This window comes from Chelonoidis abingdonii, chromosome 2, assembly GCF_003597395.2.
Source record: "Chelonoidis abingdonii isolate Lonesome George chromosome 2, CheloAbing_2.0, whole genome shotgun sequence".
In the NCBI taxonomy this organism is placed as follows: domain Eukaryota; kingdom Metazoa; phylum Chordata; order Testudines; family Testudinidae; genus Chelonoidis; species Chelonoidis abingdonii.
The window spans coordinates 165,799,806-165,819,259 of NC_133770.1; the positions used below are offsets into that span (position 1 = coordinate 165,799,806).

Consider the following 19,454-nt stretch of genomic DNA (forward strand, 5'->3'; position numbering starts at 1 on the left):
TTGAAAATCAATTTGACTTTTTATTATTTATGCTGTTTGTTTAGACTGTTTGCTGTCCCAGAGGGAGAGGGATACAAACTGAGTAGTCAACTTCACCTGCATTTATAGTCAGTTTCACTCTCATGCAGTAGCACAGTGTTGCAATATCTGGATTACAAGGATTGCAGGGGCATGCACTTTTTGTTAAAGAAAAAAAGTTTGTTGAATTTTTAATTTTATATAAAACCTAAGACAATAGGAGTGTTGTAAAAGTGTATCTTTTGGAACCTGATGCTAAAGGTGACTCTATACAAGAGGGGACCAAGTTGTAAGACTGGGGTCTGAATTTTGATCCAGATTGAACCTCATAGTGTCTTTTCAAATTAAAAGAATAAAAATAGAGATTTTTTTTTCCTGTGATAAGGAAAAATAATTTTGAAGTACAGGTGTGGGTGTTGGGAGACCAGGATCCTAACCCCAACTCTGTCACCGACTTGCTCTGTGTAGTTTTGAACACTCATTTAACCTCTGTTTCTCTGTTTTCACATCTTTAAAATGTGTCTAGCATTTAATTAGCTTCTAGGGTGCTGCAAGAACAAGCTAACTTTGTAAATGACTTTGAGATTCTCAAGTGGAAGAGGTCATAGAAAGCTAAAGGAAATATTCTTTGGAAGTAAAGAAAATAAGCAATCAGATAAGAACAGTTAATTCTGTGATACAGGCAGATACTTGTTCTGGGCCCTTTCCTATCACTATCAATATGCTTATGTTTCCTGTGCTTCAGTGTTACATAAGTTTCCTGACTAAATTCTTTCCACTTCAGTTACCACTTTTGTAGTCATGCTTTTTGTGAAGTCAAAATAGGTGTTTCAGTGTATTTGGAAGTGCAAGTAGAATAAAATTAGAAGGATAGGTGGATTTTCAGGTATATGACACTTTTGCTGTAGCAGCAGGCAAGTTTTCCCCTTTGGATTTCGCATGCTGTTAAATCCTGAAATGTTTAATGGAGAAGTATCACTATCTTTCTAAAACAGAAAACTCACTCAAGCAGCACAAGTATCAGAAATCAGGAATGTGTGAAGCACAACTGAACTGTAGTGACAAATCCTAAAGCATTAACTCCGGCTCATTGTAAAATATCTTTCTCTAGGCAAGACTCCTGAGCGGCGTTCTAGGTATGCTGCCTGGTTGTTTTTCATGAGACTCTTGGTTGCATTTGCTATTTTCTAACAGGTTCTCTTATTGTTTCTGCAGCTATTTTATTGCAAAGCCACTGTGGAATCCTCATCTTTCAGACTTTCTGTGGTGGAGTCAGTTGAGCCAAAATTGTATCAGACTTATTTGTTCTGGGGCTTGTCATCTCTGTCTGACATATTATTGTCTTAATCCAAAATGTAAGTTTGTAACAAGTAAGTTATCTCTGCAGCTGGCAGTCTCTCATTTGTAGCAGTTTGCCATTCAGTCTGCCTTATTGTCACAGAAATATGCAGTTCCTGGGAGGGCTAAGCCTATGTGTATTTCTCCTTCCAGTGTTAGTAAATAACTGAAGACATTTTAAAAATAAAAATTCAGTGTTTATTCTGTCTCCATCTGTTTGTTCGTTTAGACGGTGCAATGTCAGCTGTGGAACAGCAACAGGCAGAACCTTCTCCATCATCCAATTCATCCAGTTCCTTTGAAGTAGTGGAGGCAGATACTGCAAATAAGTATGAGGCAGTTGTTCCTCACTGGTTTTACTGCAAGGTAATAGATTCTAGAGAGAGGTGGATCCCTTTCAGTCAACAAGACTCGGAGAAGTTAGAAGAGGCCCACAACTCAAGTAAGTTGAAAATGCCTTTTTGTCAGAAGCGTCTTAGGGGTAAAGGTACATTAGGTTTCAGGATAGGTTCAGAAGGAAGCTGGCAAAATCCCCGCACATCTAGATTAGAGTGGATGAAGTGGTAGCAAATACGGTCTTGAACTACTCTGCACTAGACTAGATGACCTCATGGGATGGTTCCAACTCCGACATCTGTAACTCTCTAGTTTAAATAACCCTTGTGGTAGTATAGCAAACCTTAAAATCTACTGAGGTGAGGTGAATTAACAAGAGTGAATCATGGGTTTTGCAAGATGGGGAAATCTGCAAGAGCAATGAGTAGGCTAAGAATTTGAGATGCATTGTACTGATATTGTCTTGGGGCCAGAAGCTCCAGCTGAGGGAAGTGTTCTAAACATCTTGTGTAGTTTTTGCTATGGGATTTGAAAGTGTTTTCCCTCTCTGGAATTTTAAATTTATCCACATTCTGTGGAAATATCTCTTCCCTAGAAGGGGGCCTATTCATGTTGCTTAAAAAAAAAAAGTTGCATCCAAAAGGCTTTAATGTTCAGGCCTCATTAATTTGACACTTACACTGAGTACGCTAGGTTGTTGGGTTTTTTTTAATTTGCATGAGACAGCATTCGTATACGGTAAGTAGGAATTGGTTAGGAAGCAACGCTAGCTAAATTCCACCACAGTGAGACTTTCCGGCAGATCTTACTCCTCTGTGGATTTATTAGTATGAAAAGGGTAGCAATGCAGACTGGAGTGTGGGTGAAGCTCCCAGGTCCAGCATGGCTCAGACACTTATTTATATTATAATAGTGCCCACAGTGTACTAGGTGCTGTCCATACATACAAAGTGACACCCCTTGCCCTGAAGAGCAGACAGTCTAAGGCTCTGCTTCTGCAGTCAGATCTGCATAGGTGCAGAGCCGCAGAAGAGAAGCAGCAAAGGTTGGGGGAGAGGAATAAAGTTTTGAGTCTTTTGTCCTCTAGCCCCACCCGTGTTCCAGTGGTTAGACTGAAGGGGGTGATCTTGATTCAAGGTGCCATGTTTTGGCGGCTCATGCAGGTAACAAGTGCTGCCTAAGGCAGTGTACCAGTAATCCAACTAATCGGATCAGACCCTATAGATAGTAGAGCCAGGACATTTAGGTGACATTTTTGCTCTGAGTAAACGATGAAATCTCATGGAAGTTCTCAGTCTGTGCTGGAGGGGATTGCTTAGAGGCCTGTGCCTCCACTTGGAAATGATACGATTTCCTGGTGCCTTGAATTCGGACTCAGGCCTTGACCATTCCAGCGTACGGAGCTCAAATTCCAGGGAGCTTACTGTATGCAAGTACACGAATGAGACTGAAAATCTGAGGTCTTGCCTGGACGTTAAAGATCCCACAGCATTTCTTTGAAGAGCAGAGGGGTGGCCTGGGGCTCCTGTCCAGGACTCTTTCTCTTTGCTGTTGTGGGGCATGCTGTGCTCTGATTGGCTGCTATTTCCTTTCCCAAAGGGAGCTGCATCTCAGTGGTACTGTCTGTATACAGTTGTAAGAGCTTTGGGATCATTTGGTCTCAAAGGGGCTAGGGAAATATGAATGAATATAAACGTTTAAGGTCTTGCTGTTCTCAGTCACAGTGGGATCGATGTAAACCACTTAGCTTACTGATATCGTAAGCTGTTCGGGGTAAGGGACTCTCTTTTGTTGTGTGTCTGTACAGCACCTAGCACAGTGGGGGCTACCGCAGTGCAGACAATAATAAACTAGCAATTGTTTGTAGCCTAGGGCCTTTCTCGTCTCTCCACCCCAGAGTGGAAGCTTTGACTTTCTGGCATGATTGTCCTAGAAGGCCTTTTTAAATGGTGACTGTGTTTGTTTACACAGATCATTGTATGGATTTTCTAGGTAAGCTCCATGCAGAAGCGGCTGATACCCCCATGATTTGCATAGTCTAAAAGTCTTGGTAATGTCCCCTTCTGATCTGTTTACACTTCATGGTAGTCCTTGCATTCCACAGGGAAAGACGATGAACAGCTGGTAGTTCCAACGGAAGGGGGCAGGTATGACGTGCATTTGAAGAAGAGGCTGCGCTGTGCCATGTATTGGGAGGAAGAAGTGTCTGAAGTGAGACGCTGCACCTGGTTTTACAAGGGAGACAAGGACAACAAGTATATTCCCTACTCGGAGAGCTTCAGCGAAGAGTTGGAGGTACCAATGTCTCAACTAATAACGCTCAGCCCGTCCAGGCTGTTCTTGAGCCTTGCTGGCTTCTGCTTGTGTAACATCCCGAATTCCATGAAGGGTCTTGGCACTGAGTTGCGTCCAAGGATGTGAACTCAAGGGAGACTTTTAGGTGACACTTCAGGTTTGATTAGCACCACTGGAAATACTGTGCCTCTCTTCTCTGCAGCCTCGCCCACTGTCTCTCTCCAACTTGCCACAGCTAATGCAATCTCCCCATCCTCATATCCCAGCTCTGCCTCCTTCCTGGCTCTTGCTATACAGTTAAACTGCCTGCCCTCATTTTCAGCACAATTCCTGCAGTCCCAGCCCTGGCCACTCTGCTTTGCTCCTTGTGACCTACATTCTGCCAGATCTCCTTGCCTTGCTACTCACTCCCTCTCTCCTCCTACCTTTTCGTTCGCTGCTCCCATGCCTGGGCCATCCCGTGTCTCCCTCTTCATAAAGCATAAAGTCCCTCCTTAAAGCCCACTTCTTGTGGCTTGCTTCCCACAGCCAATCTCTGCTTCAGTGCTACCTGCAGCTCTTCTTCTGCCTGACCTTATTTTCCTAGGCAGTGGTTGATTCTTTCAAGCTGCAGACACACTTATTTTTCACTGTCCTTGTCTGCTGTAATGTCCATATTTTTCTAATCTAGGCCCTGATCCCACAAATGCTCTCCCTTGAGAGTAACTTCACTAGTGCAAATAGATAGTTCCATTGGCTTCAAGGGCACTATTTATGTAACTAAAATTACTCGTGCATATGAATTTGCAGGATCAGGTCCATAGTAGTAGACTACAGAAAGAGAGCTGCTAAGTGAACTGAAAAGTGCCAGGCCTATTTATGATTTCCTATGAACATTTAGTATTAATGGCCAGCGACTCTTCCTATGGAAAATGATTTTCCATAAAACTTTAATCTGATATTACTTCAGTAGAGTCTAAAGTGGAAGCCGTTGCCTCTATTAAAACTGGTAGCCTAAGGGGTGCCACCAACGAACACTTTGTAAGACAACATTTAACCCAGGGATAAGACTGTTACCGATCCAGACTCATGTCTGATTTACCTCCCTTTGATCAACAATATTTTTAAGAGCTACCCTACAATGAGAGGGGAAGGGGTAAACCTTCCAACTGGTGGAGTTCCTGTGGAAATGTTTTTGACTTGCAACGGTTTCTCTTCTCTCCAGGAAACGTACATGATTGCCATAACTCTGGACGAGTGGAAAAAGAAACTTGAGTCCCCTACTAGAGAAGTCATTATATTGCATAACCCAAAGGTAAAACCTGATGATTTAGTAGTTGTAGCATGGACAGAGTTGTGTTTTCCCCTTTAGTTCTGCTTTCAGTGCTGGTCTGTACTCGGTTTTTAGAAACCAATATACTTAGTGATATGCTCTCGTCATGTGGATGCATAAAGGTCCTTATAGAGCTACATTTATGGGAATAAGGTATTGTGTCGTAAGGCACCTTTCTACTGATATGACTGCAGCCATGCCAGAGCATTGTGCCACTTGAACTATATCAGAATCTAGCTTAGGTACGTCTGTTCTGCTGTTAGCATTGTATCTGAGTGACTTGCCCAAGGTCATACAAGCCAGGTCTGTGATGAAGCAGAGAATTTAAGGTGAGTTTTCCACTTCCCAGGCTAGCACCCTAATCACTGACCCATCTTTCCTCAGGTATAAAATCATTCCATTCTGTTTTCTAACTGATGCACAGTGGAATCCTGGCACCCAGAGACAGTGTGGTATGGAATACGTACACCTGTCATTCCCAGGTGGTGTTTATTGTAACAAGGAAAATGCAGTGCAGAATTATGCATAGAACTATGTATAAAGTAGCTAAAGTGCTGAGATTGCAGAGGAGAAGAACATACAAGTACATTTTAAAGAGTACAGTGAACTCCATCTATCCAATGTCAGTTTCCATCTGGGTCCTCACTAGTGTAGTGTCTAGACAGGTTTGCTCTTTGCTCTTTGCAATGGTATAGGTGTGCTCCATCAGTTCCTGGCAGGTGTACGATGAGTTACTTATCCCCCTTTATAGGAGATGGTGAAATGTGTTGCATGTACCACAGAGTTCTAACACGCTTCTCTTCCTGTTTTTAAGCTGATGGTGCACTACCATCCAGTGACAACCTCTGACGACTGGGGCTCAACCCCTACAGAGCAAGGTCGACCAAGAACTGTTAAGAGAGGAGTGGAGAACATCTCTGCTGACATCCCCTGCGGTAAGTTACACATCCATCGAAGTTGAAGAAAATGTTTCCCAGCTTGTTTTCTCAGACCCTATCTGCCTTTCTTTTGTATGATATGGCTTCAGAGAATTTAAAGCATTTTTTTTTTTGCTTGAGACTAAATAAGGGCTTATGGATGGGTCATCTCATCTCGCTGACAAATTTCCTTATGTACTATTTCAAATATTATAGTAGTTTCTACAGCCTGCAACTGAGACGACGTCCCCACTGTGCTGGGTGCTGCACAGACCTAGAGAAAGTCCCTGCCCCAAAGCACTCACAGCCTGAACAAACAGGAAAGGGGGAAGAGGAAGTGCTCAGCACCTGCTCTCTGAAAATCAGGCATCATCAATTGAGCCCTTCAAATCACTAGTCACTTCTGAAAATGGTGTACTTTTATTATTAAAAACGTAACCAAACCCACGTCTTCGTATGTGCATATGTATATATCACACAGACATCCAGGCTCTCTCTCGTGTACACTTTACAGAATGTAAATCGTAACTGTGGGCCAAATTTGACGCTTTTGAATAGCAATTGAGCTTTGCCACCAAGCTTACCACTTGCCAGCACTAGCTTTTGCTTCTGTCTGTCAAAACCCTTCATTATCCACCTACAGGCTCTTCTAAAAAGATCTTATGTAAACTAAAGGAGCTGGGAGAGAAGAGTATGAAAATCAAACATTGCCTGATGCCTGCTTTAGTCAGAGAGGCCTCTGCAGAAAGGCCTGCTCCTGCAAGCTGCTGAGCCATAAATCTTTAATTAATGACGTATCTCATTAGTGGCTCAGTGGGGCAACCTGAAGTACAGTTGAGCGATGGGAACATGTCTTCCTACCTTGATGATATTGAGAGAGCCTCTTAATCTAATTGGCAAGGGCTGCAACACCACGTTATTGTATTTGTGTGTAAAGTCTCTACCTCTGCACGGCCACATGAATTCATCTCTAAGAAGCTGAGGGTGTTTGGTGTTGTGGGTTTTTTTTCTTTTTTTGTTTTTAATAACTCAGAAGTATATTATTCGACACCCAGTCAGTCTCACTGAATGGTTGTGGTGACTGGGAGGGGAGAATGTCTAGGCTTTGGGTTTGACTGCAGAAGCTTCACTTCACCTGCATAGCCTCTCAGTCACATTTCACAAGGCAGTCTGGTGTGGAGGAACCAGTGCAGCACTGGGAGTTCTAATCCTGGTCTTGTGCCCAAATCGCTTCACCTTCCTCAATTTCACTCAGCTGTAAAATGGGGATAATGCCACTTACCACCAGCCATGTGCATGTATGTTGGTGAGGGTGTGTGGAAATTATCTGATGTGTAGGTAATACTTTAAATATGAAGTATTATACTGAGCACTACTATTACTCTTGACACACAAACCAGAGACCAAACTTCATAATATTCTCGGACCTGGAACTCTCTTAGCATTATCCCTTATCTGACCCCTTGAGGGTTTCACACATCTGCCTCAGGTTGAGATCACAAAGGAATATTGCTTCAGGTAAACAATTAGCTGCTGTGTAAATGGTTCTCTCTTTCCTTCTCTTAGGGGAGCCTCTGCAAATAGATCACTTGGTTTTTGTTGTTCATGGAATTGGGCCAGCATGTGATATCCGGTTCCGGTCCATCGTCCAATGTGGTAGGTGTGCACAGGAGATGATACCATTTCACATGCATCACTCCTCAGAGCGCGCAAATAAACACAGATCTGATGGGGAAAACACATGAGGTGCTGTCATCACATATTTAAAGAATTTGACAGTAATCTTGGCAAATGGTAAGACAGAACTTGCTGACTGCCATGAAGATGCGTAGTTTTGAATATACGAGCAATGAAAGCTGATTATCTGGATAGAGTTGGACGGATTTGGACAATCATTTTTATCGGAATGATCACTGTGTCCTAATCCTTCAGATAGTGAGCTTCCCAAATCAGATACAGATTCTTTAAGTAACTGAATAAATCTGTCCTCTACTCAGTCTATTGTAGGTGGTAATCTTGTCCAGTAAAGTCTAACACAAGTTAATGTCCCATTCAAGGGTCTTTAGAAATGTGACAATTTCAGAGTGTGCTTATATTGTCATTGTAACTGCCTGAGTCTTGGAGAGGAGATCTGTAGATAAGCTGTGTGTACCATAAACAGGAAAATTAAGATGATGTAAATTTCTATAATAAAACCAAAGCTGTTGCATACTTCAACAATTTGTGGAGTCAAATGTCTTTATTTCTGGTAAAGTGTCCCTTCTTTTTTCATGCAGTCAAGCCTTCTGATACTGCAGTCTGCCTTACAGTATACATCTAATGGAGCTACTTTTAAAAAGGTTACTGTCAGCTTGAAATCAGTCAGTGAACTAAAATGAGAGAAGTAATTTAAAACCCAGCCCCTGCCCCTAAGTCTCCGTACTGATATGTGAGACTTTTACAGTAGGTTTCATAGCTCTTTAAGAAGTTTCTCTCTCCTTGGTTGCTGTGCGAAAGTTCCAGCAATGAGGGGAAACAGACTTGCTACAGAGTAAACGGTAATATCCAGTTTATGCTCCAGCTGAGAAGTAGAGTGTTTGTCTAATCCCTCAATTAGTGATCTGCGGTGTTACTTGTAATAACAGTAGGTTAAAAAACTTCAGACTGAGGTGGGCTGTTTTGTCTTAAGCTGACAGTGTCCCTTCAACTCAGCTTGTTCAGCATAGTAAACGCAGTAGGCATTTCCTAGCAAACTGTTTGGTTTTTCTAGGCCTTGATAACAGAGCTCATATTCTCTTTCCAGTGAACGACTTCCGTAACGTTTCCTTGAGCATGCTGCAAGCACACTTCAAGAAAGCCCAGGAGCAGCAACAGATTGGCCGGGTAGAGTTCTTGCCTGTAAACTGGCACAGCCCTTTGCATTCCACGGGGGTGGACGTGTAAGTAAATTCTAGCACCTCAGAGGTAAATCTACTGTAGTAATCTAGGAGTGTCTTGCTCTTTTTGTAAAGTGCCATGCCTTTGCTGCAGTGGGTGAGAGATGAAAGAGCTTTCAGTGCAGTCTCTGCTGCTGCTACTTTACATCAGGAAACACACAGGTGAACATAAAAAAAGGAACCAGGAACTGTTTGTAGCATCTAATATGAGGATTCCAGCCCTGCTGTCCAGTTTTCTCATGAAGCCAGACTGATGTCTAGTTTAAATTGCACCACAAGTAGTCTATTGGCATGTAAAGCCAGAAGTTCGGACCAGTGTTTCCAGTTGCTGTAAGAACACAGAGCAGAGGATTTGGGTATCCAACCCCCATTGGGAGTCAATGAGAGTTGATACCCCTTCTGAAGCATACCGCTGCACTGGGGAACAGCATATCAGCTGCACAAATGGGGAGCAATTGTAAATGCTCCTGGAGCAGGGAAGGTTGGCTCTTTGCATCCATACCTCAGAGAACCATGTTCTGTTTCTGAGGAAAGGTGGTTTTGTAGCTCCTTTCTGTTACTATGTTCTGTTAACATGAATTAAAAATTCAGGTGAAATCCTCAATGGCATAACTGCCATGGACTTTGAGAGTCCGGATTTCACCCTGGAAACCTACTAGGTAATAGCTACGTGAGCCGTGGGTGAAGTCTCTGTCCCTCATAACAATCCCTTGTTCCATGTTTAGCGATTTGGAGCGAATTACCTTGCCGAGCATCAACCGCCTGCGGCACTTCATAAACGACACCATACTGGATGTTTTCTTCTACAATAGCTCCACCTACTGCCAGACCATAGTGGATACTGTTGCTTCGGAAATGAACCGTCTGTATCGGCTCTTCCTGCAGAGGAACCCTGACTTTAAAGGGGGTGTTTCCATCGCGGGCCATAGCTTAGGTAAAGGGTTTAGTCCTGGGTATCCCAGTATTGTGTATAATACTGTAGAATCTATAGAATGTCTGTATGCACGTGGCACAGAACCCTGGACTGCAGTTTAGTGCTGAAGACCCATTTCCATACCATGGGACACTTGAGTGTGGGAAAGGAGGAGGGAAGCCCCCCCCCCCCCTTACCAAACAGAGGGATATGGACATGTAAGTATATTTATTCCAGCATAAGATCTGACCGTTCTGCTCAGAGACTGTGTATGTGGCTCTTTTTTTAGGGTCGCTGATATTGTTTGATCTCCTAACAAATCAGAAAGATTCCTCTGAGGATGAAGCCGGCAATAAAGAGGTAAATTCCCCATGGCTTGTGCATGTTAAGAATCTCATTGATTCAGGATGGAATCTGTGGGCTACATCCACACTCCAGTATTTCCATAACTGCTGCAATGCAGAACACTGTTGTTGTCTCCTGCTTCTGTAGCAGAAGAGCTTTGAATTCTCAATGCTATCCTGCCAGGTGTAGATCTAAACAAACACAACGATCCCACACCTACTACCAATACTGTAGCCAGAACATAAAGGAAGGAGGAGACCAGCTCTATAAACGTGACCCATGTGGCTGTACTTGCAGGGGTCCCAGCTGGGTGCCTATGGACAGGGAGACATTGGGGGAGTGAAAGAAATCCTGCAGAAGCTTGAGCTATCTGAGTACTACAGTGTCTTTGAGAAGGAGAGAATGGACACACAAGCACTGGTAAAACAGCTCTCCCAGCTGTGGAGCTACTGTCCTTGTATGTTTCACTGCTTGCCTGCAGATGTATTAAAGTTCACATTTTTCTTCTCTGTGCCCATCACCCTGATATTGGGGCACGTTCACAGAGGTATTTCTTGGATATGTCTTGCCCTCTGGTTAGAGTAAAGCCCACCTGGCCTAATGTACCCTAGCTTTTGATAAGGCTGAGTGACTAATACCTCTGTAGGCTCTTGATTCTGCCCATGCTAGCAGCAGCCCTGGTCTCCTGTGTGTGGCAGATAGGCTGGCGGCATGCTGAACTGCACACTGGAGACTGAAAATGAGCCATAGGGGGGAGGCATTTCTGCACTTGAGGCTGAGTTCAGAGATTGCTGCCCCTCTCTCTCTCTCTCTCTCTCTCTCTCTCTCTAGAGCAGAGTGATTCCCATGCAATCCATGCTCCCTCCCTTCCAGAGGGGCACACTGAAATCAGAGCAATTGGCTCCCAGGATCCTGTAATGCTGAGAATGGAATATCCTTTGAGTGCAGAGTTTCCTGTACTGTAGTAGTAATGGGTTGTAACTTACTGTCCAGGCTCTGTGTACGGAGAAGGATCTTAAAGACATGGGAATTCCCTTGGGACCAAGAACAAAGATCCTTCATTATGTAAGAACCAAAGACGAAACACAGGTACGTTTTTTGTTTTTTTTCCTAGAGGGAATGGTCCAGTCCCAAGTGGCGGCTTGTTTGGAGTCAGGAGGAAACAGTTGTCTGACCATTGTTGCCAGCGCAGCTGCTTATGTATGTTGCACTGGCACAAGGCATGGTGGATGCAGCTGCATGCACTGTTGCTCTAGTCATTTTGGGGTCATACCTACAAGAATGCTAGCATTTTCTAGACACCATTGCAGCGTCAGTTCTATTGTGGCCTCTGGGGTGCATCTGCGTGGCAAGTGGAAACCTGCGGCAGTGAGTGTCAGAGCCAACGTCTAAAAACTGAGTCTTGTGGGGCTTGCACAACAGTGCAGAAAATAGCTGTGTAGATGCTTGGGCTCTGAAATGGACCCTTCTCCCTAGGTTTCAGAGCCTGAGCTCCAGCCCAAGCCCAAAGGTCTACACAGCTGGTTTTGGCCACTGTGAGAGCCCAAAACTGTAGATCTGGGCTCTAAGAATTGTTGCTGTGGGAACTCTGGGAAAGTGGGGCTGTTACTTGGGGTTTAGGTATGAAGTGGTCTGCTGTAGCTCCTGCAGCTGGAGCCATGCTGGTCTCTCTCTGGAGGGTGTTTCTGCCAGGGTGGCAGCTGTTCAAGGCTTTGCCGCTGAGCAGAGTGGACATGTCCAGAACACCAGAGCCTAGAACCTCCCACCCTCTTGTGCTGTATGAACAAAGCCATTCCCATGACATGGTCAATGACCTCAGCATGTCCACACAGGGAACTGGGGAGCCAGTCAGTTCACTAGCTCAGGCTTGTTCCCAGGTGATGTCTCCTTGGCTCCCCCATGGCCATGGGCCCACGTGAGCTTGCTGCTGTGTGGAAGCTCACAGAGGACAGCCCTTGCAGTCTCTCCCATTCTTGTTGGTGCAGGATGCTCAGCAGCAGGCCCATGTCCCTGTTGGGAATAACGACAAGAGCGAAGATGCTCCCAAACCTGAGTCAGGGTCATCTCCGCAGCTGGGTGCCCGGAGCAGCAGCATGAATGGTGGGGGGAAGCGTCAATATTTGGATGTTGGGCTAGGACAGGTAACAACTCACGTTTGTTGATGTGGCCTGGTAGAGCTGGTGAATGTGTAATATGCAGAACTCAGACTAATGGGGACTGACTTAATGCCAACAGAGCTCTGGGGAGGATGGCTGCTAATTGAGGGTCACTTCCCCATGCTTCTGACAGTCTCTGATTCTGAGGGCAGAGCTACCGTCATGGTGGTCCCCAGGTCCCAGCCCACTGTCCCCTTCTCTCCCCCAGCCTTGCAGGTAATGCATTGGCCTCAGCTGCCTGGAGACTCTCAGTTGGAGACTCTTGTAAGTAGCTCAGTGCTGGAGCCAGGCTGAGATGCACCCCATGGAGGATGACATTACCAGGTGCCTCTGAAGTCCTATTTAAGTGGCTCCTAGGCCTCGCGCTGGCTCTCTGCCTGGAGCAGGCACCTCTCGAGGTGCAGATCTCTCCTGGCCCTGGTTTAGAATCCTGCCACATTCACACTTCTCTGTATGTGTTTGCCCTAAAGATGCAGCCGAGACTCCTGAGCTGGTTCCAGTCTTGTGTGACTGCTTTAATCTTTTTGCTCAGGCAGGATGGAATAACATGTTGGCCAGGATATGTGCCTTCAATGTAGTGACCAGGAGAGCCTGGCTCTGCCATGGGCCTATTGTGTGAGCTTGGGCAAGTCCCTGCCCCTCTCAGTGCCCTGACTCTTCAGGGTGTGGAAAGCACAGTGGGACTCCAGTCTCTGGTGGAACCCCTAGGTGCTACTTTAATACAAACAATATCCTCTGCGGGAACTTCCCACATGGCCATCTCTGGTATTGTCTGACGGTGCCAGGGAGGTCAGCATGGAGTCTAAACACTTCTGTTGTGTCTTAACTCTGTTAGGTCTCAGCAAATTACCCTCAGCTAATCTACAAACCTGACATCTTCTTTGCTTTTGGGTCTCCCATTGGGATGTTTCTCACTGTACGAGGTGTGAAAAGGATTGATCCAAACTACAGCCTTCCTACCTGCAAAGGCTTCTTCAATATCTTCCATCCTGTATGTATGATCAATTGACACAATGCTTGCATGCTAGATCTGCTGTAGCTAGCAGGCTCTTAAACCTACGCACTCTGAGCAACTCTCACAGCATAGCCCTGGCCCCTTTGCTATCCTGTACAGTGGAACAACAATTAGCAATGACTTTGCTGTCAGTACAATGCTTAGGGGCTAGGGAACGAGAGCGCCTCAAGTTTGCATTAGAACTATCTGCTTTAATGGTGTAGCTTCCATTTTGGCCTCATGTTGGGGGCGCCTGGTTTCTCACACGGGGCAGGGATTAGGTGAGCGTAGAGCTGAAGTGAGTGCTGCTGTTCTCCTTCTATGCAGTTTGACCCGGTGGCGTACAGGATTGAGCCCATGATCATTCCAGACCTGGAGTTCGAGCCCATGTTGCTCCCTCATCACAAGGGCAGGAAGAGAATGCATTTAGGTAAAGCACAGAGCAGGCCTTCCTGATGGCTTGGTGCAGGTCTGTAACACTGTTGCTTTATGCAATGCATGTTACTGCTCAAATGCCTCACCTCCGGCACTTGTGTGTTTCAGAACTGAAAGAGGGCCTGACTCGCATGGGTATGGATCTCAAGAACAACCTGCTGGGGTCACTGAGGATAGCCTGGCAGTCTTTCACCAGACCCCCACTGCTGGCTGTGGAGGCAGCAGCCACTGAAAACAAAGCTGAAACTAGTTTGGAGAAACAGACAGGTGAAAAAAATAAGGGAACAATTGGTTTCAGGCCCAAGCCCCAGCTCAGTGCTACTAGTTCTCCTGATGTGGGAAGGACACAAGGATGTGAATGAATTGTCCCAGGGCAACCTGGACACCTACTCCTGGGTTCTCCTTATTGCCGTGGTCTTCCCATTCTCACTGCCTACCAACCTCACGGTGCCTGATAAGATGACCTCTACCTAAGGAGCTTGCACTCCCTTCTGCTGCCTGTGTGGGAGAGGCAGGCCTGGTGCTTGGGGCACAGAATCCCAGTGTGTGAATCTTAATGCCAACAGTCTCCTCCCTGCAACCTGCTGCTTTGGTTATAATACCAGGGAGGGAGACCAAATGCAGTCTACACTAACTTAAGCATGTGCCACTGTGCGGTTTGCTTCTCACAGCAGCTGCCTTAAACCCAAGTCCCTTTCCCCCGTTCTTAAGGTAGAAGGCAGGCCCTGGAGTTTTGGGAGTTCTGTTCCTGCTGCTAGAGTTAGACAGGCTTGGCACGCTCTGGCTAATAAGGATCCCGAGGCTGTGCTGTTGCTGAATCATGCTATTTTGGTTAAGTCCATTCAGATATGAAGCCCGAAGAGCCTGCTGCTACAGGGAAGGAAGACACCCCTCCTATCAATGTGGGAATGCTAAATGGAGGCCACCGGATTGACTATGTGCTGCAAGAGAAGCCTATAGAGAGTTTTAATGAATATTTATTTGCACTACAAGGCCATCTCTGCTACTGGTGAGGATCTCCTTGGCCTAATCTTTTCAAACTCTCCCTCTGGTCCCTGGCACCTTCATATTCTTGTAATGTGCATCTTTAAAGCTGGTGTGGTGAAAGCAAGTAGATTCCAGTCACTTAAAAGGCAAACAGGTTATGTATGATTCTTGCCTATAGTAGCCCATGCCTCAGCAATGAAGGGGTTGCCATGTGCTCTCTCTAAGAATGTTAATTACCCTGTACGTCTCGGTGTAGTTCTAACACTCCGCTCTTCCAGGGAGTCTGAAGATACCGTTCTCTTGATTCTGAAAGAGATCTACCAAACACAGGGCATTACATTAGATCAGCCTCTACAATGAAGTCAGATGACCAGCTGCACTGTTCTGGCGACATGATGTAAGTTACCGTGTTTTGATGAAACTGAAGCCGTTGACATGTTTACTGTGAAATAACTTCTTGCTTCATTTGGGAATGGGTGTTAAGGGTGTAGCTGTCTCACCTAGGAGCATTCCATTTTCCAGCACTGTGCCTTAGACAAGTCCAGTAATACTGTCTGTCAGGTTATGAATGTTCCCAAGGGCTGTAACTAAAACTGAAGGAACTTCTAGAATCTAACTCCTTCGCATTCATGCTCTTCGCTGTGCTTGGGCAGTGAGAACGTTGAATAACTTGTGCTTTAATGGAGCCGTTCAGCTGAGAGGCCCAGGGATTCTCTCACATGTTCAATCTCACTGGGTCTGGTCAGTGTCCATTTCATAGGTTAAAGCCGGAAGATCCCACCTCCTCCAAATCACAGCTCAGAGCATTTCATTTAGTGATTCCTGCATCAAGACCCATAACTTGTGGTTAAGCTAGAGCATGTCTTTATAAAAAGATATAATCTTGGTTGAAAGACTGCAAGTGATGGAGGCTCTATCACCTTCTTTGGGAAGCTGTTCCAGTCCCTGAACCCTCACTCTTTAAAAAAATAAATAAATAGGCCTTCTGTTTTGAATTTGTCTAGCTTTTATTCCCAGCCAGTGGATCTGGTTATGCTTTACTCTGCTAGCTTAAAGAGCCCTCTAGTATCCACTGTCTCCTCCCCAGGAAGGTACTTGTGACTTAATCACAGTCTACCTCTTAACCTTTTCTTTGATTAAACTACATTGACTGCTCTTATTGCAAGATGTTTTCCAGTCATTGGATCATTCCTAGAGCTCTTCTCTGAACACTCCCAATTTTTCAACATCCTTTTTTAAAGTGTGGACACCACAGCTAGAAAGAATATCCAGTAGTGGTCTCACCCGTGCCATACAGAGAGAAAATCATCTCCCTAGGAATAGACCCCACGGTGTTAAGAGAATGAATCTGGACTCTCTCTCTCTGCCCAATTATGCTCTTTCCTCAGCTTCTAGAACTTCATTATTTACTCAGGAAGGTGTTTAAGTGAACTTAGTACTGGATAAACACTACTGGAGACACACATCCTGTGTTAGAACCTTGACTAGGCTGGCACAGCTAATGGCACTTGAGGTGGTGACAACTTTGTGATGTGACTCATGTGCATTAGGAAATGGCCTGAGGTATGCTACTGGCTGATGTGGGAGTGGTCTCACCTATATGGAAAATGCTTGTGCGTTCAGGCTTTAATGCTGCATAAACCCTGCTTCCTTGTAAGCTGTGTGGCCTTTCCTGTTGCTTCCCTAGGTGCACACCAAGTGACTACTCACCTGGAAAGCCCGGAGTTCCCTCTGCCTTCCTATCCTCTGCTGCTACTGTATCCTGCATGCTGCTTCCCGCATACCTGCTGCTGCCTGGAGCACTGGGAGATCTTTCTCATTTTGGGGGGGGAAAAAATCAAGGCAAAACACTTCTCCTAAAATACCCACTATGGACTTGCCCCTGTGCCCATTGTGACACCCATGGGATCGTTCACGCCAACACCATTCAGCTGACTAGTCTGACCATCTCGTAAGTTACAATACTAGCTGTTTTAAGTATAAATACAGAAGAGAGGTGGTTGGGATCTGGTGCTGGAGATTTCAGAGCCTCGTATTGAATCCTGGTTAGTGAGCAAATGTGTTGCTTGTGAAAAACGCCTTTAATGCCCTGGGCACATGCCATGCTACAGAAGTAGAACCACAGTAGCTTAGCAAAGAGTGGTGCTATCTCTTGGCCTTTTGAGGTGTCATGAACACTAAAGAAGCACAGCAGTCCAGCCTTTCGTGGAAGTGCAGACGACTGTTAAGTGTTTTGGTTTTCTTACACGCCTTCTGTCATGACTGACTATCTCTATTCCACACACCCAGGGTGGGTGGCTTGTCAGTAATTGTGTGACAGCCTCATCTGCCAAGGTACTATATGCTACCGCTTTGTTTTTAAGTGGCCAGCTCCCCTAAGACACCCGAGCTGAATCATGCCTGTAGAATTATGTTGCAGTGGGTGGCCAAATAGGACTCCTTCATGAGGCTTGTGTGTTTCCCCTTGGTGTCCACCCACAGCATGGTCTCACTGTATTAAGGGAAAAAAGTGTTTTATGGAAGCAGGTGGGAACTGATCTCCTAATCTTGCTTTATACCAGCTGAAGTCATGACAGGTGTTTGCACCGGATCATGAAGATGTCTGATTGCTGCTTATATACTATTAACAGAACTAGCCCAAGGCTTAGGAATAAACCCAAGTGTGGCTTCATTTCAGTTCAGGCTGCCTACCTCAGTGCAGTATTTCTAACACAGACCCAGAGCCCTGGGCTGTTTGAGGCTGGCACATCAATGAAGGGCTGAAGCCTGAACCAGCCTGGATTCTGGCTCTAATTCCATTCTCCTTCACAGGCAAAACCCCTCTGCAGTAGGATTGGGACCTGTCCAAGGAAGAGGGGCTTAAGCCCAGTAACTGCAGCAGGGGGCTGAGGACAGACCAACTCCATGTCCAGTTCCTTAGCAAAGCATTCAATCTAGACTCAGTCAAGACCTCATTAGGAGAAAAAATAGCTGCATTTGAGTGTGGATGAACAGCTGTGGTGGTAGAGGCTTTCAGTGCGATTCATGGGCCAAACGCTCTCCTTCACCCCATCCATTCCACACTGCTGAGTTCAAAGTGGCTACATTGGTACAGCTGAGGGGAGCATCTGGCATCATCAACCAACCTCTCCTGTATAAACAGGTGCTGTGACACTAGATCCACGTTCACAAAATGTGGGTGACCCTGCTGATGAAACCATAGCAACCTTTTGTAACCAGCCATGGCTTATGCTGTATTAACCAGGAGCTGTTGAACGATTGCTGTTAGAAGCACGATAAGGGTAACTTATGGGGCAGATACTAAAATGATAAATCCCTTGTAACCAAAGATGTACAGGGTAAACAACGGACTAAACTAACTCCTCAGCATGTGGATTCCTTTGAGCAAGGGGGAGCAAATGCTGTGAGGGTGAGATAGTGTCTCTGGGTTGGGGTCTGGAAGTGGCCACTCCCATGTTCCCCCTCCTGCTGTTCAGTGCAATAGGCCTTTTCCCAGTGCAACGAGCTTGTTTGTTTTTCTTGTGTGTATTATTTGCACTATTTAAATGCATTTTATATTTCCCAAACCTGCCCCCTCCAAAAGAACTAAGAGAAGCTGTACTCACACCTGACTGGGCAGTGATGTTCTGCACAGCTAAGCTCCTGGATTCCTATCGCATCTCCTGGAGGTATGTAAGGAGGAACTGTTTGTGAAAGGACACACAGTCATGACCAGCTCTTCAAGTTATGCACTTTGGGTAAAAAATTTAAATGCATTTAAAATTGTTATTTTGTCTTTTTCCAGTCAATACAAAAGTAAATCTATGGCTGCAGTGGTTGTGTTTGTGTGTTAGGGAGAGTTTGAGGGGGTGGTGGAATATGAGAACCTATTATTGTGGGATGTCACTTCATGGCAAAGTAAAGCTGTTGTCAAAATTCCCAAGAGGAGCCCTTGGCATTTTACAAAAGGCCACTGCAGTGGACAAGCATTACAGGAGAAAACAGAAGTAGCACCAACTGGAAGCACCTCTTTGTTCACAGGCAGGGAGAGCTGCTTCTAAAAATGAGTATTGCTGTAAGGATAAGAGGTTTTTCAGCAAAGCCCATGATTCAGCCTCTTGTTCTTGGAAGCAGAGAGCATGAAACAAAGGAGATGCCCAATTCTAAAAGTGGCAGAGCTCACCTTGTTACTGTCCTTCAGCTATGTATGAAAGAACCTCAACAAACACTGCCTGCTTACCTCCAGCCAGCAAAAACAGGTGCTTTTGAAGGTTATCTTAAAAGAAAGTAGCGGTAATTTCTTTATGGTTAGATTTGAGAGCTATAACCCTCAACAGTTGAATAAACCAAACCCTGTGACAGAATACACTTGCTTTACCAGTCAGCCTTTCAACAACTGTGAAGACAAACGGCGTTTGCTTCTGATTGTCATCTCTCATTAGTGTACAGTAGGGAGGGAGGAAGCAAACCTTGCCTAGAATTGCTAATAATGGACAGAAAAACTTGACCTACTT

At 45.2% G+C, this 19,454-nt stretch overlaps 1 protein-coding gene across 5 annotated transcripts; it reads left to right on the forward strand.

Annotated features, from left to right (window-relative positions):
- Nucleotides 1-354: 354 nt before the first annotated feature.
- Nucleotides 355-18,765, forward strand: DDHD2 (DDHD domain containing 2). 5 transcript variants are annotated; one of them, XR_012655300.1, is made up of 19 exons: nt 355-1,373; nt 1,586-1,798; nt 3,797-3,987; nt 5,192-5,281; nt 6,114-6,234; nt 7,783-7,872; nt 8,999-9,134; nt 9,857-10,065; nt 10,334-10,404; nt 10,687-10,809; nt 11,383-11,478; nt 12,375-12,530; nt 13,381-13,536; nt 13,867-13,969; nt 14,083-14,241; nt 14,821-14,983; nt 15,240-15,358; nt 16,649-16,912; nt 17,773-18,765. XR_012655300.1 is itself a non-coding variant. In XM_032774599.2 (18 exons), the coding sequence occupies exons 2-17, from the start codon at nt 1,594-1,596 to the stop codon at nt 15,319-15,321; spliced, it is 2,160 nt and encodes a 719-aa protein (XP_032630490.1). In that variant the 5' UTR covers nt 358-1,373; nt 1,586-1,593; the 3' UTR covers nt 15,322-15,358; nt 17,773-18,765. The 5 variants fall into 5 exon arrangements, 2 of the variants coding, with proteins under 2 accessions (XP_032630490.1, XP_032630491.1); XR_012655298.1 differs by having other exon boundaries at nt 359-1,373; nt 14,812-14,983; XR_012655299.1 differs by having other exon boundaries at nt 359-1,373; nt 14,812-14,983; nt 18,545-18,765.
- The last annotated feature ends 689 nt before the right edge of the window (nt 18,766-19,454 follow it).

Coding starts and splice junctions, on each gene's coding strand:
- DDHD2 (XM_032774599.2), top strand. CDS start 1,594: ATGTCAGCTGTGGAACAGCAACAGGCAGAACCTTCTCCATCATCCAAT. Junction 3,988..5,191: donor GCTTCAGCGAAGAGTTGGAG/GTACCAATGTCT, acceptor TCTTCTCTCCAG/GAAACGTACATGATTGCCAT. Junction 12,531..13,380: donor TGGATGTTGGGCTAGGACAG/GTAACAACTCAC, acceptor TAACTCTGTTAG/GTCTCAGCAAATTACCCTCA.